Source organism: Tursiops truncatus, chromosome 14, assembly GCF_011762595.2.
Source record: "Tursiops truncatus isolate mTurTru1 chromosome 14, mTurTru1.mat.Y, whole genome shotgun sequence".
NCBI classification, from domain to species: Eukaryota; Metazoa; Chordata; class Mammalia; order Artiodactyla; family Delphinidae; genus Tursiops; species Tursiops truncatus.
This window is the reverse complement of record NC_047047.1, coordinates 44,489,837-44,517,252: the sequence shown is the minus strand read 5'-3', so window position 1 is coordinate 44,517,252 and position 27,416 is coordinate 44,489,837. Positions and strand designations below refer to the sequence as shown.

At 35.5% G+C, this 27,416-nt stretch overlaps 1 protein-coding gene across 1 annotated transcript in view; it reads right to left on the bottom strand.

The window, feature by feature from the left end:
• Positions 1-27,416, bottom strand: part of PSME4 (proteasome activator subunit 4) — a 101,402-nt gene that overhangs the window by 25,504 nt on the left and 48,482 nt on the right. The window contains exons 10-27 of the mRNA XM_019942853.3: positions 27,003-27,268; positions 24,108-24,294; positions 23,344-23,433; positions 22,520-22,584; positions 18,943-19,093; positions 16,934-17,032; positions 16,644-16,713; positions 16,109-16,176; positions 14,776-14,991; positions 14,104-14,261; positions 12,486-12,581; positions 5,385-5,440; positions 4,326-4,382; positions 4,042-4,097; positions 3,850-3,948; positions 2,477-2,539; positions 2,103-2,198; positions 393-524 (exon numbers count right to left, since the gene is read on the bottom strand). Of these exons, the coding sequence (XP_019798412.1) occupies positions 393-524; positions 2,103-2,198; positions 2,477-2,539; positions 3,850-3,948; positions 4,042-4,097; positions 4,326-4,382; positions 5,385-5,440; positions 12,486-12,581; positions 14,104-14,261; positions 14,776-14,991; positions 16,109-16,176; positions 16,644-16,713; positions 16,934-17,032; positions 18,943-19,093; positions 22,520-22,584; positions 23,344-23,433; positions 24,108-24,294; positions 27,003-27,268 (2,025 nt within the window). The remainder of the gene's footprint in view (positions 1-392; positions 525-2,102; positions 2,199-2,476; positions 2,540-3,849; positions 3,949-4,041; positions 4,098-4,325; positions 4,383-5,384; positions 5,441-12,485; positions 12,582-14,103; positions 14,262-14,775; positions 14,992-16,108; positions 16,177-16,643; positions 16,714-16,933; positions 17,033-18,942; positions 19,094-22,519; positions 22,585-23,343; positions 23,434-24,107; positions 24,295-27,002; positions 27,269-27,416) is intronic.

Here is a 27,416-nt window from a genome sequence, read left to right as displayed (position 1 = left end):
TACCTCTTCTAAGGTACCCCATTTTAATGAAAAGAGCTATTAGTACCAAAACATTTTATTTCCTGAACATTCACCTGAACAATTCCAATCTGACTTCCTAACCACCCTGGGCTCTAATCCTCTTTACAGTTCTTATAAGATCACTGTAACTTCAATTTTACTGACCTAATAGACAGTTTCCAATTTTAAGCTTACTTGACTTGTCTGATTTTGTCCATTTAAACTGCTCTCCACAAGGTCGACAACATATCACCCAATGAGTTAGATCCTCTACAACATTCTTGAATTACATATCTGCCTTGGGGGTCAGCAATTCCATTACTGCGAAATTCTTTCAACTTTTCTCTACGTTTGAAAAATTTCGTAGTAAAACAAAACAAAAAACCCTATACCTTGAACTGCTGTTGCGTGACATCTTGCCTATCAGGCCGTAAGAACTCCAAAACCAGGGGAATGATATCTCTGCAACAGAAGTTATATGCTCCCAAGGCAGCAAAAAATGTTTGCTGGGCCTTATTTCTGACCTAAAGAAACAGTTATTAACAGATGACTTTTATTAAATGGTAGACAAACTACAAAAAAATTTCTAAATGAATCATTAAAACAAAGCAGTGGTAATTTAAATGTTTTCGTAATAACAGAAAAATATAACAAAGCACATAACTTAACAAAAATGAGTAAATGATAATCTTTTTATCAGAAGGAAAGCAAATTACCACCAACCATATCCATGGTTTAAGTTACACTGGTTCAGGGACTTCCCTAGTGGCGCAGTGGTTAAGAATCCTCCTGCCAATGCAGGGGACACGAGTTCGATCCCTGGTCTGGGAAAATGCCACATGCCGTGGAGCAACTAAACCCATGTGCCACAACTACTGAACCCGCGTGCCACAACTACTGAGGCCTGCACATCTAGAGCCCATGCTCTGCAACAAGAGCCACTGCAACGAGAAGCCCACACACCCCAACAAAGAGTAGCCCCCACTCGCTGCAACTAGAGAAAGCCCGCGAGCAACAACAAAGCCAAAAAAAAAAAAAAAAAAAGTTACACTGGTTCAAATATCCTTTTGATAAAGGAGAGACTGAATGGAACTGATATGCATTTGTTTAGTAACATAATCAGCAGACTTAAACTTTTTATTCTGAGTTACTCTTAATGAGAAGGGTCAGATTTTCTCTTGTGTCTACACAAGGAAAATCAAAGACTTTCCAAAACACAGAACAACTTAACCTTTTCAATGCAAGCCTCAAGTATAGGCCACATATTTTTTTTTTTGCAGCACGAGGGCCTCTCACTGTTGTGGCCTCTCCTGTTGCGGAGTACAGGCTCCGGACGTGCAGGTTCAGCGGCCATGGCTCACGGGCCCAGCCGCTCCGCGGCATGTGGGATCTTCCCGGACCAGGGCACGAACCCGTGTCCCCTGCATCGGCAGGTGGACTCTCAACCACTGCGCCACCAGGGAAGCCCTAGGCCACATATTTTTAACCCAAGCAAAAGATTCAGTATAAATTTATAATCCATGAACTAGTTAAATAGTAATGAATAAAAGCAATACACTGTACATATTTCAAACTTTTTAAAATAATACTTTAGGCAAAATCTCTGGGTTAGATTGATTTCCTAATTTACACTATTTTATAAAGACGGAATCATTGGCTGTACATGAATCTCTTTACTTTTCCCAGTTCTCTGTGTTTAGAGATAAATTTTTGGTCTTATGCTACCTGAAAGGAGGGACCCCACAATTCACATGGTATCAGCTTCCTGAACTCAAGCAGAATGCCTAGGAAGAATTATATGGCCGTCACAGACAGGCCTTCATAATGTGATTTAATTTAAGTGGCATCAACATTACACTAGCACTATCTACCAACGTTAGTTATATATTTTTAAAAAAAATTTGAGAAGCAATTACAAACAGCAAAAATAAACATTATTTTAAAAAGAGAAGCAAGATTAGTTTGAATATATGTCATTTAAAATGTAAATTTTCTTTGCCAATAAATTATTTAAATTCCCTTGTTAAAATGGGGATACTTTAGATTGCGTGTTACAAAATGGGTGAGAGGGGGCATGCCCAGACTGTTTGGACTAGCCTTACCTGACTGTATGAACTTGTAGATAAACGAAGAAGATCTCTAATCATATCCTGATGTACCTTTTTGTATTCACAACCCTCAACAGTTAGTGTTCGTAGCTACAAAAAAAAAAAAAAAAACAGTGTAAATCAAATCTCAAAGTTTTTTACTAAAAGTTCATTTAATTATGAAGTAACACCAATAATTAAATATTTATTTGAAAAACTGTCATTTAAAAAAGTCACTGTGGGGAGTTCCCTGGTGGCTAGTGGTTAGGATTCCGGGCTTTCACTGCTGTGGCCTGGGTTTAATCCCTGGTTGGGGACCTGAGATCCCGCAAGCTGTGCAGCACAGCAAGACAAAAAAAAAGGCATCATGATTTTAAAAAGCTATTTACCTCATGCTGCAACATTACTCTGTCAATCAATAGCGCTCTGATGTGTTGCTTTTTCCCATGGAGCTGAAAAACAGTAGCAAACACTTCAACATTTTCCCTAAATGACTTCAACAATGGTTCCCCTGAACCCCTTAACAAAAAATTAGTTCAAAGAAGGTACAGGATGGGCTGATGGGTACTGAAGGTATTTCATTTATTCTAAAATCATCAGACTTTTATTCAGTCAAATACTAAAAATACAAAAACAGCCCACTAAGAAAACTGCTTTACTCTATTAAATTTATAAACAGCCTTTCTGGGTAGTTGTGTATGTTTACTACAGAAAATAACATTTTTTATTTTTGTAAAAATTATCTTTTAAGCTCTCCCCCACCCCCAATGTTCTACCCAGTCACTAAAGGCAGATGTCTGGAACTCAGACTGTTCCTCTTTCACACCTGTATCTCATTAGTCATCAAGTCCCCACAATTCCATCTTCTTTTAAAAACACCTTATCTCCACCCCAATGCCAGTGACTGGATTCAGGCTGTGCTCTCCCATCTGAACTATTATAATAGTTTAACTAAAGCCTCCTGGCTTCCAGTCTCAATCGCCTACTGCTTATTGTTCACAGCGATGGCAGAGCTTTTCAAAATTCACTGAATTGAATACTGATCTTTCCAACATTTACATCAGATCTACTTAAGAACTTCTAATGACTCCCCCGTTGCTGAATGTAAAACTGAAGCATTTTCTTGGGCAAAACTAGAAATGACCTAGTTTACCTCCTGCCACTCTTCCCTGCAAACACTGTTTGCTAAAGCATGCCATGTTTGTACATCTCCCTGCCCTGTCACATGCCATTCCCTTTGTCTAAAATATGTAGCACCCTGTGCCTAAACAATGAACTCATATAACCTTTTCAGACTCAATTTCAACAAAAGCCTCCTATAGAAGAACACTGCTATGAACATCAAATGGCTGACTTAAGTATACTTTCTTCCAGGCTCCCAGGGAAGCTTGTATTGACTTCTCTTGGAGACCAAATATAACATAAGATTACATAAAATGCAATGCTTTAAAGTCATGCCTGTGGACAACCTATTTTTACTCCTTCAGTTTCTTACATGGTAAGAAAGCTGTTGCCAAGTTATCAGACTTGAAATTGCCATTGAGAGTCCAGAGACTACCATGGAAATCGACAGAAGAGTTTGTCTCAGGGAAGTACATTTTTTCTAGGATCCTTTTGATTATACCATCATATAATATTTGAAAATCTACTATTTTTACTTATAGGGAACTTCCTCTGTATGGTAAATAATTGCTAAATCAGGTGGTTATATCAATATTATACACCTTTAAAAAAAAATTCAGCTTTAGGTGAAAATACTGACCCGATTTTCCATTGATTTCTTTACTAGGTTAAAGCTTTTCCAACGAGAGTCAAATTCATGCTTGTGAGATCCTTGGAATTGCAAAAGGTCTCCAGTAATCTGCATCAAAGAATTGCAAATTTTATATTTATGAGTCGTCAAGTCAAACCCGGTCATATTAACAATTATGCAACTGTTAAATGACAACTGTACCTTTATGATAAGAAACAAGGACTTGGTATCATCTTCTGAATTATTAAGTATGTGGTCTATAATAGGAGGAAAAGAATTTTGGTTAAAATATTTTAAATTACTATAGGACTCCTGATATACTAGTTAAGGAAGAAGAGCAAAAAACAAACGAACCAAAAAAAACCACTGCCTGATATTCTCACCATTTAGAATTTTAAAATGGTTAAGTAAAAGCACACATGCTATAAAATAAAATTTCTAAATATTTATTAATAAACATAAATTAAATACATATTTGTACTTACTAAGAAGTTTCCTTATGACCCTAGCAATTGTTTCTCGGTGGTTCTCTCTGGATAGATCTATTTTTAAAAAAATGAGAGAAAGCATTTTACACACTGAATGCTGACCAGAGCTTTGAAGTTTATATCAAAACAGTTATATCAAGAAGAGATAACGTATCCAGGAAAAAAACAAATGGGTCTGTATATGGGAAAAGAATCTAAAAAAGAGTGGAGATATATTTATATGTATAACAGATTCACTTTGCTGTACACCTGAAACTAACACAACATTGTAAATCAACTATACCCCCAATAAAAATTAAAACAAAATAAATAAACAAACAAAAAAAAAACAAAGAAAAACCAAATGGGTCTGTCTTTATCATAGTTGGTTAGTAGCTTGGCATGATACAGAATAACTTTTAAAACCTTCACATTTATAAGAATCTGCTTACAAAACTTTATTAGGCAGGCAAGGAGGAGAGAGATAAAACTATCTCTGCCAATATTTCAAAGGCTCTATCCTCTAATTAGAGGCCATAAATGCATAGGATTCTCTAATTAGTTGTGGTGACCCAAATCAAACAAACAAACAAACTACACCTAATTAATGTATGCAATGAACTCCGATGTTAATCCAGCAATAAAGAAGTGTGCTAAATTTCTATTAATGTTAGATTCAGAACATTAAATTAACACAAAATGTTTTACATAAGTATTTATATAAAATTTAACTCACTATGATAGAAAGATACTATAAAGATAGTTAGAATATGTAAGGGTTTACATCAAGTATAATACAACAGTTCTATAACAATTCTAACCATAAATGAGCATTACAATATATGAAAAGTCTGCCTTTGCACATAGAAAGCATCTATCTTTTACTGGCTATTCTTTATATAATAATTACACACTTTCTCCAGAAAAATCAAAGATAATATTAAGTAATTAATATTCATTCTACATATAAAAAAGAGACTAGAAAAACTGTAACTACAAAATTATCCCATTTTAACCCTTGTACAGTAACTGATGAAAACAGTCCATACAGATTTACTCAGATTAGGATTCACATACCATATTCAAGTCCAGTATACAACTTTGTCTCTTCCAAGGACACCATACTCGGTACCCTGTATAAAAACAAGAATGCTTGTATTTATTAATAATACCAATAAGGAGGCTTAAAGGGAAAAGTGTCATTGCTAGAATGTTTAAATGATGATCTTTAACAAACACAGATCTCTCATCTTCAGTACTTCAATTCTTTACTCTAGCTTTCTGAAGATTAATGCTCTATCTGTTTCAGTAAGGACAGTGTTATTCATCTTTAAAAAAAATGTTAATTAAATGTAATGACTTTGGGGGGGGAAATTTACTGCCCAAATGAACATAACACTGATATTCAATACTCAAATGTAAAAGCTTAAATCTGATGTTAAACATTTATACAAGGAAAAGTCAGCTTTACAATGTTATAATAAAGGTTAAAACTAGACACCAAAAAAAATCACCATCAAATTTTACTGTAGAATATACAGCAGACACGCTTCTTTAGATAATCATTACCCCTCCTCTTAAAACCAGCTAAACTGATCTCTCCTGACATCTGCAGTAAAATGCCACTACTTTTGAAGATGTTCAGATGTAAAAATACTACATTAAAAGTCATTTTTTAGGTATGTATGGACAGATTCTGCTGGGGAATATGAACCTTTATATCTGAAATCTAAATTTTCTTTAATGAAAAATAAATAGACTTTATTTCAAAATATGAGATTCAATTCAATAACTTTTTACAAACAAAGCGATAATACTTTCTAAGAAAAGGAAGACAGGCACAAATGCCAAGGAAACATGGGGTAAGCGTATCCTATACAAGGCTAATTAGTAATAAATAGAAAATTTATAATTATTGCTCATAATTCATGACCTACACAACACTTGTAATGAAGAAAACACTATTTTGAAATCAACATACCCCTCCCCCGTACTGTATTTTTTTAAGTTGAATTAATTAAGTTATCTCTACCCTAATATTTGGTTGTTATGAATTCTGGAATTTATCTAAATGGGTAATAACATTAAGATGACTAAAATGCCAATTATTTAACTATGTTCCTTGCCATAATGTGGATGGCAACAGTACTGTCCCAAGTTTCAAAACCAAGCCTACAGAATATAAACAAAGAATGGTAATATTTCATAATATAAAATGCTAATTTGCTTTTCAGAGAATTTCAAGAATTTCAAATTCAAATTCTTCTTAAAATCTGGTTTTCATTCCATAAAGTTTCAACTTTCGGCAACAGCTTGCAAACTTGAACATTCTGTAAAATTATGTATGATTGAAAAATATGTATGTATCCAGAGTCCAGTCATTAAAAAATAAAATCAGATTCTTTCACACTGAATTTCAAGGGAAGTCCAATAACTTTACTGAAATTAGATTTGACCAAGAAAGAGAAAAGGCTGTGCTCACATAGTAACAAGCGTTAGGCGAAAGACTGTTACCCACCCCCCTCCACCTTCCCTGGTAAAGCATGGGGAAGTACTTGGCCACAAGCTATCACATGAGAGTACATGTCCCCTCACTGCTGCTATAAACATAAGTTGTTTCCTAAAGTAGGAATACAACTGTACCTCACCCCGTCCATACCTAGTACCACACAGTACTGAACCAAGCATGCATTTTAATTATTGTCACAAAATTACTCTTAACAAATGACATTTTAAAAAGCAATCACTATAGTAAGCTATCCCGAAAATTTTTTTACTATATCAAACAAACCAACAAGCAAACAAAAGGCTATCAGCTGGGAATTTGAAATGTTTTTCTTATATGCCTTTCTGACTCTAATAACACCAATCACACTATAACTACATTTAATAACAAATCTCATCTAAGAACCATGATGCTAATTCTAAAAATCCATGTGTCACTCTGAATTGTTTCCCTATCAGAAAAGTTGATGAAGTACTATCACTTATTACAATTATTTAGAAACATATCAACCTGTGTGGGCTTTTAAAATATTAAGTAATAGATTTAAATTAAAATGGCTTAGGCTTTTACTTTTAAAACCTGAACTAAAACACATCTTACACATCTCAAGAGTATAGAAGGCATCTGTTTAGACATATAGTTCAGCTTTACTTTATTTGTTCTTATCCATCTCAAGTTTCTTTTATGCTTATTTATCTAAGATTCAGCTTTAATTGATCTCTTCTTATCTAACAAATTAATTAAACTCTGATTGTATTGACACCTTTTACACCAAATGCTTCTCATTGAGTATAAATACATATTTATAACTAAATATTTCTTCTGATCTTTAGAAGAATAATTTTCTAAAAGAAATGTCTATCCATTACCCAAGTAAGACTTTATGATTGTATCTCTTTGTGGTCACATTTTAAGTCTACGTGTGCTGGGCTGTACTCTCTGATACTTAAATCTGCTCTTGTAACTTTTAGTTATGTACATAATCTTAGCTGAGTAGACTTAAAGTGCTATCAACAATTATAGATCTGCATTCTGATTAAACACTATAGTAGCAATATATACAATTTAAACAAAATATCATCACTCCCCCACCCCGAGTGAAATTCATTCTACTCATCACTGGTTCATTTTACAAACAGTAATATAAAAATAAAAGTATGACAAATAATTTCAACACAACATATTACAAATAATACCATGTATACAATAATAATCAAGTTAAATCAGGTTCATAGCAACTACATAGGACCACCAAGCCACCTAATTTATAACAAAATGTGTTTAATATCTGTACCACTTTAAAAACAAAACAAAACAAAAAACTTGTACGTTTTCTACATCTATGCTATTTGTACCACTAGATGGCAATCTTCTTTAGATTTGATTAGAGTAGAACGATGAAAATAATCACTGGTGGGAAAGAAAGGATGGTGAAAAAGGAAGAAATGACCAGTAACATAAAAACAAAATATACAATACAAATCAAATATGCAAATGAAGGCTAGGTGAACTGTCATGGAACAACTGCAAACAATAATTCTCCCTTTCTGTAAGTGGAAGAACAACCTACCCTGCTCCAAATCCCTCCCCTCCCAAATGAAAACAAACATAAAAGGTATAAAAACCAAGCCACTAACAGATTTTGTTTTCCCTCAAGGTAACAAGTGTTTCACAACAGACAACTGGCCTATTTCTGTGTTCTGTTATCCAGTTGAATCCTGGGCATAAACAATAGCTATAAACACAAATTAAAGGCTGGCTCTGACTCTACCATGTGAACAAAAGGTTGCCAAGTAAAGAGAATCTTACATACCGCTAGGTTTAAAATTAACTCGGAGCATAAGAACTATTTCCATGTCTGACACACAAGTTTTTTAAAAAATCAATGAAAACAGTCAGAAGGTGAAATAAGGAGAAAACAGGGTTACTCACCGTGGAGTAGTAACTGTTTCCTTTTCTGTGTGCAGCTCCCCCAGCAGAGCTGGGTAGTTTCCTGGAGGTGCCAAGAGAGGTTAGCTAGCCCTGCCCCTCATCGCATAACAACACATCCTTTCACATATTCATGAAATGGTCTCAACTCTTAGACCTTAAGTATGAATTTTTTTTTTTTTTTGAGTGAAAAGTTAGTAAAAGCTGAGCTCCTAAGAATGATTTAACTAAGAATGACTTAACAGATCTATTGGAGGAAAGGGGGCACAAAGTAAAGAAGAAATATTTGAGATGAAAAATGATGACTCCTCTACCTTGAGTAACCCTGTTTTTATAGATGTTAGTTTTTTGCATCCTGTGATAGCTGGTTAGACCTAAAAGATTCTAAAGAAATGGACTGCAAAAGGAGAAATTAATGACAATTTGAGGATTAAAGGCAAGTGTCCAAAATTCCTACATGACCCTGGAAAGACATAATCCAACTTCCACATCTATAAAGGTAGAACTATGAGTATAAATTATAGCACAAATGTTTCTATGAAATCATTAACTAAAGGTTCCAAGAGCAAAATAGAGAGGTTTAAGATTAATTCAGTAACCTTGGTATCTGACAAAACTGTTAAATTTCAAACTGAACTAAACTAAAAAAGTTTACCCAATTAAGGGTAAATTAAACCCTCAAGGGACCTTATTTCATCCATCCTTTGAAACAGTAAAATTTAAAATATGTACAAGATACTTAGTAACCCTACATTGCTAAAGGCCAAAAAGTACAATGTAGATATCATTAGATATATAATTTACTTTATACTTAGGACAATCAACTCATCTCATCTAAGCTTTTTATTTTTTGTCAGTCTCTAATCACATAGCATAGAAAATTGTTTTTCACATGTGGTAGCCATTTCCCTGAACAATGGGATCCCATATACTCTATTAGCAATTAAGATTTTCTTACAGGAAAATTCAGAACTGAAATAAGCTTCTGGTTTTTTACTGCTGCAATTTGCCAGAAGACTAATACTACTAATACATGCACAAGGCAAACTTAATAATAAGTGATTCGACAAAAAATAATTAAAGCAGCTAGAATATTTTCCCTAATTGAGATTTATATAAGAAAAATGTAAGTTTAAATTTAAAAAAAGAATTGAGCTGCTAGGTGCTTCCAAAAACTGGTCTGGTATTTCAGAAAATGCAAAATGTCCCACAATACCACAGCCAAACTCCACCGGATATCTTAGGCATTACACTAAAGCATTGGTCACCATTATGCGTTTCCTTTTCTCCCCAACTTGGCACATTTTACTCTATCTCCTTTGGAATAACTCATGTCCAAAATAAAAGAGTTCTTTTCATCTTCTAGTTTCAAATTGACCTGCTACTGATAATCTCCAAGAATTATGCTACAGATCTTCTTTCTTCAAACTAGGCAGTATGATTCACTATTACAGAACAATGGCACCATCAATTGAAATTATTTGATTAGTTCTTTCAAATCAATTTACACTTAGAAGATTTTAATAATTATTGACCTATATTAGAATAAGCATTTTAGAAATTTAAAAGGCTAACTTTATTTTATTTTACTTTAGTGAAAACTAACTTGCTATCTGCAAAAAAAAGTCATGTTATATAAAGTCAATGTAAAAAGTCACATATTGCCAAAATAAATTAAAATTTCAGGCGAAGGTGATACCAGTTAGAAATTGGTTTTTTAAAGAAGGATTCTGTTAAGAACTAATTAAAAGCCCAGGGAAGACTTTACAAACTCTCTCTTTTGACAATTCAAAGGCAAAGTGATGCCCATTCATCTCTAACTGTACTTTGTATAATCATTACACTGAGTAGATGTACATAACTATGAAAAATCCTAAAAATGTGTACTGTTCAGTGATTAAAATGATTGAAGTTTTCCTCGTTGTATATTTTATTTCATTATGTACTATTATATATACAAGAAAATATATTTTATAATTAAAATATATAAACACATTTATATTAAACATAATTTTGTATTACTTTGTTAGGTTTTATTATGTGAAATTTTCATTAAGTGAAAATTCTAAACACAACACTTTTAAATCTAAATCATCTTTCCTTTTCAACTTTTCTGAAAAAAAACCTATAAAGGGATATTCATTTCAATTTTATAGCTTATAATGTATAGTAAAATGGGCTAACAATCTGCTTAATTATCTTTTGTGGCATTAATAAGGTTTTAATAATATGGTATTGTTTTCCTTACTGAAAATGCATTTCATTATATACATATCTAACTGGCTTTATAATAACCAAATGGAACATTTGTCCTAATGCACATTTATTTCAAAGGATAAAGACTTTGCTTCAATGGCTCCATGCTGAAATGAACTGCAACGGAAACCTCTAAGCCTCCTGAGTGTATTGTAATCATCACTCAATACTAAAATAATCTAATTATATACACAGAAGATAAATGCTTTTGCTCTTAGATAAATTATTGGATTAAAGGACCACACTTCAACACATTCAAGCAGAACTAAGTTTACTGATATAATCAATTTGTTACGTATGAAATAGCTTTTTGGCATGCCGTAAGAGTTAAGTTCTTACTAATTACATACTGTTAAAGATCATTAGGGAAATCAAAACCATTTCTGTAGGTCTCTCATTTAAAAATATTGTTTAACATCTCTCTTGACAAAAATGAATTTTGGTAAAATTGCTCTTATATCAAACTATAAAACTGATGAAAAACAAAAGTTCTTTAAAAGAATTCAGTAAATTCCTAGGCAAACTTAAAACAGATTTCCTTACCTGAAACGACCCTACTTCTCCCTCTTAAATCTAATGAGTAATCTAAAAAGTTCAATGCCTAGAAACAGTTTTTAGATAAGTGAAATAAGTGGGAATTATGAAAATGTATGACCCCAAACAACTGATTATGCAGAATATGGAAAGACAAGCAAGCCACATTTTAAAACCATTCCTTGAAACATTTTAAGATTTTTGTTGCAAAATCAACAAATAATTCTCCCCTTCTGCTTTTCTGAGGGGCAAGGTTTCCTTACTCATTTTTGTGTGATTTTCATTAACTTATTCAGCAATGAGATGTTGGTGTTCAGAGAAAATAATCTAACATGGTATACTGAAACTAGCATCTATGTACTTGATAAGTGAGCTAAAGTTATATACAGCTGATTTCATTTAAATTCAATTGTTTTCAACTTAAATGGTAACACTGACAATGGACTAAATCAAGACATTCATTCGAAATAATAATACTCTGAAAAGCACTTAAATTTGTAAAAGCAACTTGGTGGATCTCAAAAGTTCAAAATCATAATGAATAACATAGAACAAATTTTTATTAAAAAACACCCCAGGTTTTTTGCTAGAAAATCCTTACCATTGATTGCAGACCAAAAAAAAAGGTGTTTTCCTTTCTTTTTTTAAAGAATTTATCTTAATTAACTCAGTAAACTAACAGATGAACTTAATATCTCTAAGTTGATATTTTAAAACTGATTAGCATTGAAAGTTATTCTATCCTGGTACCATATGAAAAATCTGAATAAAGCCCTAAAATTTATAGATCTAAACTGTGCCTCAGGTGTTTTTGGCCTAACAATGACAAAAAGGTTAAAGTGATACAGAAACAACACCAATAACAAAACCAGTGACTCATTATGTGACTAAGTCTTAAAATATATGCCAAATGGCAAAACAGCAAAATATGTAAAGTAGTTATTTTTACTTACAAGTTAGTAACTGGCTCTCCTTTCAAGGGAGGTAGGAGGTTTCCTGAGCCAATTAAACAGTTGTGTACTATAGTCAGACTCTGTAGAACATCATCTCTAGAAAAAATAAAAAGCATTTTCATATTTGAGAAGACTCCAAATCCCTATTTAAGAAAAAGCCTTGTAGAGTTTAAGGTGAAGTAAAAAACTTTATCAAGTGAGAATATACAAAATTAAGGCATAGAAATGATGAATGTTTTCAGTTTACCCTCTTAATAGTACAAGGTAATTAAACAGATATTTACTGATAATATTAGACCTGCTTACATTTAAACAGGCTCTAAATAATCACAAGTAACAACAACTGATTGCCCTTTGTGAAGCAATTCTGAATTTAATTCCCTATTTACCCAAAGATCACAACCACTAACAAAAAGGGAAAACAGTATTACAGAAGATTCTCCACTACAGTCTGTCTTTTACAATGCGCTAGCTAGGGACTTCCCTGGCGGTCCAGTGGTTAGGATGCAGCGCTTTCACCGCCAAGGGCCCAGGTTCAATCCCTGGTTGGGGAACTAAGATCCCACCAGCCATGCAGCGTGGCCAAAAAAAAAAAAAAGACTAGCTAAACATTTACTCCAAAAAGCAGTTCAGAGTACCACACAGCCAACGTAAGTCAATCATACTTCTTCCTCCTCCAAGCCCATTCCTACTGGGTTTGTTTATCAGAATTTCCTGTTATTTGACACATAGTAATTTTCTTACTATGATTTTAGGAACTTTCAAAGATTCAAACTATAAAAGTCTAGTGGTCTCAAATAATTGTTTCGTGCTAAAGCTCTTTGGGGGAGAAACAATATCTTAGAGATATTTCTCTCAGTAATATTAATATCAATAGTATGAATTACTGAAAAGAAACAAGCCAATAAAATCTAAGGCGAATCTAGAAAAACAGGCACTTCCTTACAAAGGGGGCATATTTACACACACTTCCCAAAAGATGCACAAGTGACACTGTCACTAAAAGCAAACTAGAAAAACTAGAAAAAAACTGAGTTTTTCTATTTAAGATGTTTAAATATTATGACAAAATTTCTGTTATTAAACTATAAAATGTTTTTATATTATATAGTTTTATATTATAGTAATGTGATTAAAAAAACACTTAAATGTATTAAATGGTTTTCTGATCACATTTATGGCAGATATTCAAAACACACATTGAAAATGAATACATCAGGGACCTCCCTGGTGGCGCAGTGGTTAAGAATCCACCTGCCAGTGCAGGGGAGATGGGTTCGAGCCCTGGTCCAGGAAGATCCCACATGTCGGGGAGCAACTAAGCTCATGCACCACAACTACTGAGCCTGCACTCCAGAGCCCGCGAGCCACTACAGAAGCCCGTGTGCCTACAGCCCGTGCTCCACAACAAGAGAAGCCACCACGGTGAGAAGTCCGTGCACTGCAACTGGAGAAAGCCCACGTTCAGCAACGAAGACCCAACACAGCCAAAAATAAATTAGTTTTTAAAAAAAAGAAAATGAGTACATCAGATATGCCATCGAGAGAGGGAGAGGCACAAAAAGAATTTTTTAGTCTACAACCATATAACACTAACTGATTATAAAAGAAAACTAACCTAGACATTTCAAGTTCTCCATCCCCACAATGCTGGAGTTTGATAAGCTCAGGCTGAAGAAAAGAGTCCAACAGATAGAAGGCAAAAGCCACTTCTTCAGAAGAAGGAACATGCCACTGGATCCCCAAATTCCACAAGTCCCCTGGTTTACCCCAGTCCTAGAAAATAGCATTTAATTAGCAAGTTGAGAAGTTAGGGAAAAAAACAACATACAAACATATTTTAAAAGGCTTAAAAGAAACTGTATAGGTAATCCAAACCTAAGGCAGCAAGTGCACAAAATAAAGGTATGAAGACATCATAGGAGTCTTTCATTATCACCCCTGAAAAGGGTCTCCCTGAAGAGCCACTCAAATATCAGTTTACTATAAGAGTAACAGTAAGTTTATGTAAGGCTATTGCATTCCACCCCCAAGCTATATGGAACTATGGAGGTTAAATATGGCATTAAAAAGTCATTTCACATACAAACAGAAAAGAAGAAAACTAGAGCTAGATGAGAGCTACATCATACTTCCCAACTTTAAAACATTCCAATAATAGTTTTAGTAATCTATGTTAAAAATAAAGAAGTGACACCTTAATACACAACAAAGAAAAAACCCGCAATTTGAATCCCTTAGAAAAATAACCCAATATATCCTGGAATCCTAAATTATTGAAAATGCTTGCCTTGATAGGAAAGTATTCAGAAGGAGGCTTGTCAAAGCCGCCTGGCACACTGCAGTATTCTGTAGGGTAGATAAGTGTAGTAGAACGAAGAAGGTGATGCAAAAGGTTACAAGACAGAGTGTAACCCTGCTTACAGGTTAAATGTAGGGTTCTTTGGAGAATCTTTACAAGGTGCTCCCTATAAAGAAGCAACTTCTTCCCATCCACTCGAGTAATCTAAAAAGAAAACAGTTAAAGATATTTTGGTTAAAAGATCAAGAATCAACAATTAAAGTTAACTATGTTTGGCCATTACAATTAAAGTTAACTATGTTTGGCCATTAAAGTAGTCTAAAATAGTAACAGTGTGTTTCTTTTTTTTTTTTTTTTTTTTTCGGTAGGCGGGCCTCTCACTGTTGTGGCCTCTCCCGTTGCGGAGCACAGGCTCCGGATGCGCAGCCCAGCGGCCGTGGCTCACGGGCCCAGCCACTCCGCAGCATGTGGGATCTTCCCGGACCGGGGCACGAACCCGTGTCCCCTGCATCGGCAGGTGGACTCTCAACTACTGCGCCACCAGAGAAGCCCGTAATAGTGTTTCTTAAAATGACTTTAATTCATTTTAGGATTATCATTTTAATTATATTCTAACAATGAATTCTTCCTTAAGATCAAAACACATTTTCTGAGTTTAGGCTCTGAAGTGTCATAGTAACATCCTTCAAGAGGCTGTCTCCTTAAAGAGACAAAACTTATTTAAATGGATTTCTCTGTTCTTTGGTTTCTGAACTAACCCCTATAGGAAATGAAGTTTGACTGATGGCCAAATTTGGCATGAGGTGGGGGTGGGGGGGGAAGATGCCAAATCTGATACACTTTTCAGTCAGAGTTACCCACAGTAGAATTAATCAGTAAAAAGTCAGGTAGAGCATTGACCGCGAAGTAGTCAACAGTTACCATACTCCTTTTATAATAAGAAAATGAGATTATCTGACTTTTTGTTGTCCCATAAAGACATTTTTCAAACTTATGACTTTACATGTTTTGTTTCTTTTTTTTTTTTGCGGTACGCGGGTCTCTCACTGTTGTGGCCTCTCCCGTTGCGGAGCACAGGCTCCGGACATGTAGGCTCAGTGGCCATGCCTCACAGGCCCAGCCACTCCGCGGCATGTGGGATCTTCCCGGACCGGGGCATGAACCCGTGTCCCCTGCATCGGCAGGCGGACTCTCAACCACTGCGCCACCAGGGAAGCCCGACTTTACATGTTTTAAAGTTAACTTTTCAAAACAGGATAAATCTTCAGAGCAAGTCAACATTTTCACAGAAATATTTTCTTATTCCAAAGATTTACAATACCTCAGACAAAAGTTGAAGATTCCATAGTAACTCCTTATCTAGCTCTTCTTCATTTAATACATCATCATCTAAAAATAGCAAAATAGTATCAGAAGAAAAAAACAAATATCCAACTAAATGCATCATTTAAAAGTATTTATATTTAATATTTCTAATAGCTGAGAAAAGTCTCTTTTAGGACTTTTTCTTTCTTTCTTCGTTAAGCTGGACTTGCTCCAGAGGAGGTAGAAGCTCAATTTTCAAGAAAATAAACACACCAACCAGGATGCCTGCCCCTACACATCTCACAAAATAACAGATATTATAGCAACAGCTGAATGCTTCTTGTATGTATGAAAACATTAATGTAATAGAGTTAAAATTTCTAAGCTACCTGTCAACCCTGGATGATACCTTGTTTTGAGCAATTTTACCCCAAACTGTAAAATTAAAATACTGCATGGCTTAGAGAATCTGTTTCCATCAACAGAGTTGTAGAAACCAAGAAAAAAATTTGCTAAAGTTACAAATACAGAATAATAACCTTAAGACTTACTCATTGTAAGCTGAGTTATAACACTGCAGCAGTGGGGAACAAATAGCTTCAAAGATTCCTCCGGGCAGCACTGAAAACATATTTGTATAAATAAGTTTTTTTGAAAGGCACAAGTATTGAACAGTCACAAAGTATACACTAGCTCTATTTTCAGTGGCAAATAAGGGCTATAAGCAGCTACTGAAAGAAATGTGTATTTTAAGAATGACAAGCATGTCTAAAATAATTAACCACATAAAACTCATGGCTATTGATTCATTAATTCATCAGTCCAGAAAACCCCAACTCACCTTCACTGCAGCACGGCACATGTCTGCCACCATGCGGCCTGCAACTCTTGTTTCAAATATATGTGAAATTGAAAAATTAAAAACCTTCTGAAGGGCCACCTATTAAAAGATAATGTAACAAATGAAAATGTCTAACCAGCACGTTTAAGAAAATTAAACATCTTTTGAAACACCAAAGAAAATGATACTCAGACTATACTAAAAATAACCAAGTAGGAAAAATTTAACCATCTGAATACATAAAGATTTGCTTAATAATGCTACATTCAGGTTTATGAATAACCTTTGCACAAAACCCTAATGTGAACAAAACATTTGCGGCACAAGATTTTATTTGCTGCAGAAATGCTAAGCACAAAACCAGAGCTGCTGGAAGCAAATGCAATTTAATTATCTTGCTGGCCAATCCAATATAACAGAGGGAATTTGGGGTAATATCTAATATTTACAGTTTGTCATTCTGACAACTACAAACTATATTTTTCTCTCCTCTAAAAGACTTGAAGCATTCTATTTAATTTTACAATCAAGTCACAGAATTTTAATTTCATTTCTGAATTAAAGAATTAGCTCTAGACATGGATTGACAATGCTGCAAATTATAAACAACTCCTTTCAAAAGATTTTGGTTAAATAAGAGATTATTTATGTTAATTTCTTTATACTAACATAATCTTAGTAAATATTTCATGCAGGTGTAAGGCAGTTTAGCTTTTAACCAGGATAAACACTGAACAATGATAATCTCAGATAGCGAAAGAAGAAACAGAAATGGAAAGAGAGTAGTGGAATAGAAAATATGAAATAAATACCATATTGTATATAATAGGTATCGACTAATACTGAATAAGTGAATGTTCACAGAATGCCTTATGAGGACAAACTATTTCTCATTCATCATAGTTTGCCAGATCTTTATATTTGGGATTTAATTTCTATTATGTGATGGCATAAACAATTTTCAAAACTTTTCTCCCAAGCAGTATTTTACTGTAAATTTTAAACATACAGTCAATTCTTGTTATTTGCAGTAGTTATGCTCTGTAAAATCACTGTGGGCACTGAATTAGCAAATACTGAATCACAGTTCTTAGGGGAAATACAGGATTAAGTTCCCATAAACCTCTGGTTACATTTTCATCAACTGATGGATATATGGATATATAATTTTGTTTATGTGTGGTTCTCTTTGAAGACACTTTAATGTCTTTAATACACTGTTGATTTTTGCATTTTTGCAACAATTGCACTGTTGACACTTTAATACATTGTTGATTCATTAACCTTGAACTCATAGCCAAAAGCACTATAACTCATTTCTGAACGAAGCTTACCTAAAACATGTTAATATTTTCTATGTTAGGTCCATCACAACTATCTTTTGCTTAGAACACTAGACAGTGAGTGCATCAGCATTACTCTTGGGGGCCATTTTAAAATGCAAAATCACCAAAAAGCACAAAAATGTGAACGATCTGTCCTTAAATAGATGAAAAAAGGACACCTGTTTACATTACAGTATAAGAGCTAAAACAAGATGGCAGAGTGTCACCTTATTCAATTTCAGCTGTAAACACGCACAACTCAAAAATTTTTGCCACTTTCAAAAGTCTGCACAAAAGCACTGCGAGTACCAATTTTGCGGTTACAAATAAGTTTTAGCAAGTACACTATGTTGAATTTGCAAATACAGAATCTGCAAATAATGAGGATCAACTGTGTATCTTTTCCAAATTTTATTTTATTATCATTTTTTTTGGCCTCGCCACGCCATGAGGCACGCAGGATCTTAGCTCCCCACCAGGGATTGAACTCGTTCCTCCTGCAGTGGAAGCGCGGAGTACTAATTACTGGACTGCAAAAGAATTCCCCATCTCTTTCAAATTTTAGTATGGAAAGAAAGGATAAGCTGGCATGATATGCATACAAAGTAACTTGAAGTTCAATTTTTAAAACATCAAATAAAACTACAAGTTGGAATTTAATTCTTTGCAGCAATGCACTCTTACCATAAATATTTCTTTGGAACATTGTGTGAGGATTGTACTAAACGTAGAAGACAGACCTAATTCGACCAAACTCTCCAAGTGAGTCATTTTCTCAGTTTCTGTCTCTTCTCTTGTTTGCTCCAATGTGCTACTTTCTATAAGTCCAAAGCATCTAAATAACCCAAAGAAAGTAAAATTTTAGCAACTAAAAAGTGGCTTAACATTTTTTGTTGCTGATTAGATAAATCCATTGTCATGACTATGCAAGTGATAGCTACTTAATTTGTACATGGATCACAAACCAACTGTCCTTTTGTAACTTGAGAAGACGCACCAGCCTTGCACAGTACTGGGTTGGCCAAAAAGTGCCTTCGGTTTTTAAGTAAAAATAAAAGACACATTTTTCATTTTCACCAAGAACTTTACTGAACAACGTATTCACCCTTTTGTTCCACTACCTGCTGCCATTTTTCAGGCAAATTCATAATTCCATCCTCCCAAAACTTTTTATCTTTTTGAGCAAAGAACTGTTCCAGATGCCTTTTACAGTCTTCCAGGGAATTGAAATTTTTTTCCACGAAGAGAATTTTGTAAAGACCGAAATAAATGGAAATCCAAAGGTACTATGTCTAGTGAATACAGCGGATGAATCAGGACTTCCCAGCCAGGGACTTCCCTGGTGGTCCAGTGGCTAAGACTCTGCGCTCCCAATGCAGGGAGCTCAGGTTCAATCCCTGGTCAGGGAACTAGATCCCACATGCCACAACTAAGAGTTTGCATGCAGCAACTAAGAGTTCACATGCCACAACTAAAGATCCCGCACGCCACAACTAAGACCCAGTGCAGACAAATAAATAAATAAATATTTTTTTAAAAAAGAACTTCCCAGCCAAGCTGTAACAGTTTTTTTGTTTGTTGGTTTATTTTTTTAATTTTTGGCTGCATTGGGTCTTCATTGCTGCGTGCGGGTTTTCTCTAGTTGTGGCAAGCGGGGGCTACCCTTCGTTGCGGTGCGCGGGCTTCTCATCGTGGTGGCTTCTCTTGTTGCAGAGCACGGGCTCCAGGTGCACGGGCTTCAGTAGTTGTGACCCGCGGGCTCTAGAGCTCAGGCTCAGCAGTTGTGGTGCACGGGCTTAGCTGCTCTGTGGCATGTGGGATCCTCCTGGACCAGGGCTCAAACCCGTGTCCCCTGCATTGGCAGGCAGATTCTTAATCACTGCGCCACCAGGGAAGTCCCTGTAACAGTTTTTGCCTGGCCATCAAAGAAACATGAAGTCTTGTGTTATCCTGTTGGAAGATTATGCATTTTCTTTTGACTATTTCTGGATACTTTTTGTCGAGTGCTGCTTTCAGTTGGTCTAATTGGGAGCAGTACTTGTTGGAATTAATCATTTCGTTTTCTGGAAGGAGCTCATAATAGAGGACTCTCTTCCAATCCCACCATATACACAACATCACCTTCTCTGGATGAAGACCAGCCTTTGGTGTGGTTGGTGGTGGTTCATTTCACTTGCCCCACAATCTCTTTTGTTCCACATTATTGTACAGTATCCTTTCATCGTCCATCACAATTTGTTTTAAAAGTGGAACGTTTTGGGCTTCCCTGGTGGCACAGTGGTTGAGAGTCCGCCTGCCAAGGCAGGGTACGCGGGTTCGTGCCCAGTCCGGGAAGATCCCACATGCCGCGGAGCGGCTGGGCCCGTGAGCCATGGCCGCTGAGCCTGCGCGTCAGGAGCCTGTGCTCCACAACGGGAGAGGCCACAACAGTGAGAGGCCCGCGAAAAAAAAAATAAATAAAATAAATAAAAGTGGAACGTTTTCATTACATTTAAGTAGAGAATTGCATGTGGAAATATGGTCAAGAAGGTTTTTTTCGCTTAACTTATGTGGAACCCAAACATCAAAGTGATGAACACAACCGAGCTAATGCAAATGATTTTCAACACTTGATTTGGATATTTTGAGTATGTCGGCTGTCCCCCGCGTGGTATAACGTTGACTGTTCTCAATTAATGTTTTGATTTGACTGCTATCAACTTCAACTGGTCTACCCAACCATGGAGCACTGTCCAGAGAGAAATCTCCAGCAACTTCGCAAACCACTTTTTTTCAAAAATTTTTTTAAATTGGAGTATAATTGCTTTACAATGTTGTGTTAGTTTCTGCTGTACAATGAAGTGAATCAGCTATTATATCCTCATATCCCCTCCCTTTTGGGCCTCCCCCCAGCCCACATCCCACCCATCTAGGTCGTCACAGAGCACCAAGCTGAGCTCAGCATGTTCCCACTAGCTATCTATTTTCCTGTGGTAATGTATATATGTCAATCCTAATCTCCCAATTCGTCCCACCGTCCCCTTCCTGCCCTGTGTCCACCTGTTCGTTCTCTACATCTGCGTCTCTATTCCTGCCCTGCAAATAAGTTCATCTGTACCATTTTTCTAGATTTCACATATATGCGTTAGCATACAATATTTGTTTTTCTCTTTCTGGCTTACTTCACTCTAGACTCTAGGTCCATCCACACCTCTACAAATGACCCAATTTCGTTCCTTTTTATGGCTGAGTAATATTCCACTGTATATATGTGCCACATCTTCTTTATCCATTCATCTGTCATTGGACATTTAGGTTGTTTCCATGTCCTAGCTATTGCAAATAGTGCTGCAATGAACATTGGGGAACATGTGTCCCTTTGAATTATAGTTTTCTCAGGGTACATGCCCAGTAGTGGGATTGCTGGGTCATAAGGTAGTTCTATTTTTAGTTTTTTAAGGAACCGCCATACAGTTCTCCACAGTGGCTGTAACTATTTACATTCCCACCAACAGTGCAAGAGGGTTCCACTTTCTCCACACCCTCTCCAGCATTTATTGTTTGATGATGGCCATTCTGACTGGTGTGAGGTGATACCTCATTATAGTTTTGATTTGCATTTCTCTAATAATTGGAGATGTTGAGCTTCCTTTCATGTGCCCCTTGGCCATCTGTATGTCCTCCTTGGAAAGGTGTCTATTTAGGTCTTCCACCCATTTTCTGATTGGGTTGTAATTGTTTTTTTGATATTGAGCTCTATGAGCTGTTTATATATTTTGGAGATTAATCCTTTGTCTGTTCCTTCGTTTGCAAAGATTTTCTCCCATTCTGAGGGCTGTCTTTTTGTCTTTGCAAACTACTTTTGACATGTTCGATCAGTCACAGCACCTTCTCCATACACTGCACAAATCTTTTTTTTGCATTTCAGTTGCGTTTTTACCTTTCTTGAAATAATAAAGCATAATATGCCAAAAATGTTGCTTTTTTCTTCCACCTTCAATATGAAAATGGCTACACAAAAATTCACCAATTTTTGATAAGTCTTTTTCTAAATGCACCCCAATATGACAGCTGTCACATACAATCTAACAAAATTGTTTCGAATGAAGTTAAAGACAACTAAGTATTACTAGAGCCATCTTATGGAAATAAACAAACGAACCTTTTGGCCAACCCAATAATTAAATACAGGTTGCAATGCAAAACGAGGCTAAAGTTGCTGGGACAGGACATCACTATTTTTGAATGTCAGATAAAGGAGATATCTGGGGTACTTGCTCACCTGTCCATAAACTGTAAGACGAAATCCTCAAATTCAGCTGTGGCAGAACAAAGTTCTCGCTCCACCTGTAACATGTCAATGTGGAGAAAATTTTAAAATAGTCTTTGATTTTTTTCTCTGAACAAAACTCAATTGTAGTCTACAAAATGTTTCTAACACTTCATTATTACATTGAGCACTGAGAAACAGCACCATAATCCCGTATCAATTTAGAATAACTCATCTACTTTCCAGGAACCAAAATAAGAAGTAATTAACATATTTTGTAAGGGCCCAAAACAGAAGTCAGGCAGCCATTTTTTAAAAAATCAATAACAGTTTTCAAACTGCTGGTGTATGTGTAAAGGATTATCTCTCACTACTTAAACATCTAAATGCCAAAAGTCAGGTAGTAAAATACTTGTAATAAAGAAAATTGTTCTGAGAAAAATCCAGACAGTAATGAAGAAAACTTCTCTTCATTAAATGCCAATCCCCTTAACAGATTTATTCCTAACATAAGATGGAAAAACAAAATGCCACCACCTTTGCTTAACAAAACATTAAAAAGTGACAAAACACTGAAATACACCTTTACATGTCACTTGTTTACTAAAATAGCCTATTTTTGACCACCCCCTTTGGTGGGTGCTCTGCAGATTATTTTATCAATGATGACCTCCATTTATATCGTTCTGGTCACAAAACAGTGGTCACAAAACAGTAATTTTAACTTATGAGCACCTCTGCAAAGTTGCTTTTAAACTATCAAATATTACTATGCCTATACAGTAAGAATCAGAACTCAGCTAACCAATCCTTTTACAACCAGAAAGGATCCTTACTTCTGTGAGGTCATTTCTTTCTTGTAGTACAGATGAACAATCTACTAAAGGCACCAGGGTGGAAAATGTTGCTATAAATTGGAATGTGATCTATGGGAAGATACAAAAGATCTAATATTAATTACATAACTCTAGTTCCAAAATACATGTATACCATAAGCTACAATAAAGTACCAAATAAATTATTCTGAGGGAAATTCCACAACAATTTTTCTGAAAGTTTATTTGGTTTAAGCACAAAGTTCTACAATCTTTTGTCATTGAGAAGTTACTGTGCCTCCCACCAAAAATATAACATTAGCTAAGAGTAAATAGAAAATGCTAATGCAGAAGCTAGAGACCAGGGAAGAGGGAAAGTGAACGATATTGTAAGTCAGAAGGTGTGTGTATAAGGGGAATCTGGCATTTCACACCCAGTAATTTTTATTATGTTCCTTGTGACAAGTGCAGACAAACGGAAGCACAAGTGATCATATGCTATCATTTTTAATGTATCTGCTTAAGGAAGACAGGAGATACGTAATGAGCTTTAAAACACCATATGATCATAAATGCACACGTTATGGGAAATTACTAAGGAAGACCTTACATAGATCAACTAACTGTCCACAGACCTAAACTTAAGCATCTACAGATATAACTCTGCTACCATTAACAAATTTTACACTTTACTATGTTCTAAAGAATATTTGAAGAAAAAGTAATAAGATATCCATTTACATAATTGTAACTTAGATACAAAACAGAATCATAAACATGCTCACCATGCATTTACTAAAGTCATTTGGATCCACCCCAGGCAATGCTCTCATCAACAGAGGTAGCATGTGTGTTGGACCTTCAGGAAACCACTTGCCCCCTGATACCAAACTGCGGGCTACTCCAATTACACAACTTAATGTAGCTGTGAGCTGGTGAGGTTCTGTTAAAGTCTCTAGTGCAGGATATGTTCTATAGTTTGAAAACAGAATTTAAAAAATTTTCCATCACAGATAAACATACATACACATTAAACATACTAAATTCATAAACTGCATTTTGGATTAAAGGTTGTAGCTGGCACAGTATTTTGAGTGAATATTTGCTCTCAAAGTGAACAGAATCACACAAATAAAGGAAAGGTACATGTTTCCCCAACTCCCTGCCACCTTACCACCTTCCTCCATGCCAATTCCACACTGAAAAGTAATATTAGCTGGTAGATTTTTGCATTCTTTCAGCATCTTAATCCATTTCCACATTCCAATAGGACTGCATCTAATCTAACAGTCAGTGATTATTAGAATTCAGGAATAACAAGTTACAACTACTCCACTCTTCCCTTTTACGGGAAAAAATAATCTTACTAAAATGCTGAAGGGTCTATTTTATACTTTTAAAAAGACTGTATTTTAAAGTTGGAAATCAGCTATCAGAAACATAAGAGAATATGCCTGAGACTAGAGTGAATAAAACAGGGGGAATAAGACAAACGCAATCTTTGATCACGAGCCAAGAACACTCACTCTATGGCTCAGTGATTTCACTTTTGAGAATCTATCCTATAGGGGGAAAAAAATCCAAAATACAGTCAGTTTAAATTCCTCTTATACAGAAAAGATAAGTAATAAGGAAATTTAATTATAAATAAGTAGGAAAAAAGAAGGATTTCTAACTAGGATTAAAAAAAAAAAATCAAACCTATGCTTATTTTAAAAGATGAATGAAACAAACCAAAAACTCCAGCAGAGGCTGTCTTCAGGAGATGCAAAACTAAGTGCCTAAAATTTTTTTTCTACGTTTTTACTTTTAAGAGACTTTTGCTTGGGGACTTCCCTGGTGGTCCAGCAATTAAGACTCTGCGCTCCCAATGCAGAGGGCCCGGCTTTGATCCCTGGTCAGGGAACTAGATCCTGCATGTCTCAACTAAGAGTCCGCATGCCGCAACGAAGATACCGTGTGCTGCAACTAAAAAGACCCCACGTGGCCAAATAAATATATATTTTTTAAAAAAGACTTTTGCTTGGAAATTCCCTGGCAGTCCAATGGTTAGGACTCGGCACTTTCACTGCCATGACCCAGGTTCAATCCCCGATCGGGGAACTAAGATCCTGCAAGCCGTGCACTGCGGCCAAATAAAAAAAAAAAAAGAGAAGAAGAAAAAGAAAACAAAAAACAAAAACCCGTCAAAAAAAAGGTAGCAATGCCACTTCTAAACAGGACAAAATTACAAATGAGTCTCAAAAAATGTCATTGTATTGACATTTTTGTTAATTAAATATTTATCTTGGCCAAGCATACAAACAGAATATGCTGGTATTAAATTTGTCCAAAATTTGAGAACTGAAGAAAAATGTGATGGATAATTGTATTTGTATTTATAAGCTTTGTTCGTTCTACTAAATACTTATCTCACCAGTCATAATTCATCAGCTGGAAAACATTAAAATAAGGCAAAACAAAGGGAAAGTAAAGAAACACCAACACCTCAGAGTTCAAAATTTTGACTATGCAAACAACTGAAGTCCCCCCTTAGAGGCAAGTCTCTCCTCTCCAAAGAGCATCAAGGGACTTGCCACTGACTGATAGCTTCTGCTACCATGTGGAGGTCAAGTAGCAAAGAACACTGAAGGCTGAAGACAGAGTAGAAACTGCCTAACTTCCCCATTCCATTTCCTAATTAAGTTGTACATGCTGGAAGTTTCAAGGCCCCAAGATGTATACATAAAAAAACAGGGAAGGCTGGGAAAGTGAAGTACAACTTAAATAGTTATGGCAAAGAGACAGGGCAAGATAGTACAAGCAACTCAAATTATAAATAATGGAGCCCCATTTTGGTGAAGATCTTTAACAGGATACCCTTTGCCAAGTAAATGTCACCAATTTTCTTGTCTCAACAGTTAGAAAATAAGCTGTCATCTGTATTCTGCCAGTAAGGACCTTGGGCAAATCTGAGTTTTAAGAAACTCAAACTGTTAGATCCTTCTGGGCTCCAAAATCTAACATTCTTCTTCTACTTTTGACAAAGCCATTTAGAGAGGAATCATAAAGCTGAAGTTCAGGGAGCAAAGGAATGAATAACAGACAGCTTAAGCAATCTGCTCCTGAACACTCAAGACAACTGAGAGTGGCTCTCTCCTACGAAGCACACCAGGTCTACGCTGTGACAGTGATGAGGCAAATGGAGAACTACTTTTGTTACTATTTCAACATACAAAACAACGAATGCAGTAAAATCAACACTGTGGAAATACACACAAGGTTATACAATATATGAAAATAATACAGGCAACCAAATTTTCTTGTCTATCGTTGAGCCTGAGAAATAGAAATGCAAAATCACATTCACCGCCATGTTCTCAATATTTAGTGACACTCACATTTTGTGAAAGAACAGCCAGAGCTTTATTTATGAGCAAAAACTTGAGTAGCTAAAATGTGCAAATAATTCAAAATATTTTATTTTATCCGTTTCATATCAATTTTCTTTTCTCTCCAATAAACCTTTATCAAGTTACCAATCATTAGGTTAAAATGTCTTGTCTCCTCTAGGAACAGGAATAAGCACAAAGATAGCAAAACAGAAGCCACAGAAAAGAAAAGAAAGCCAAGCACAAGAGTATAGAGAATAACAGTAGCCACAGCTGAGGCTTCAATGAAACAAGTAAAGCTATACTTACCTTTCAAGTACAGGGGGTATTACTAACTCCGGTCTCATGAGTGCAAGATTCTGCAGAGCCTGGGCTGCTTCTAAACTACCAGTTTTGCTAAACATAGCCAAGAGGACAGGTTGAATAATGCATTGTACAAAGTCTGTAACATCTTGATCAGTAAGCTTATGGCTATCAGGCACAGGAGTTAACCAAGAAGGCTTCTTGTATCTTTCACGATGTAATCTTCTAACAACACTGTTTGGCAACCGCTGAAGTAGTTTCATTAACTTGTTCTGGGGACACAGAAGCAGAAGGTCCTAGGTAGGTTCTAGTTCCCCTATAGATATTCATAGTTCCTCTCTACCCTCCCAAGTAAAGATTTTTTAAAATAACAGCTTGTATAATCATTCTTTTTTTGACTACAACCTTTTTATTTTTAAA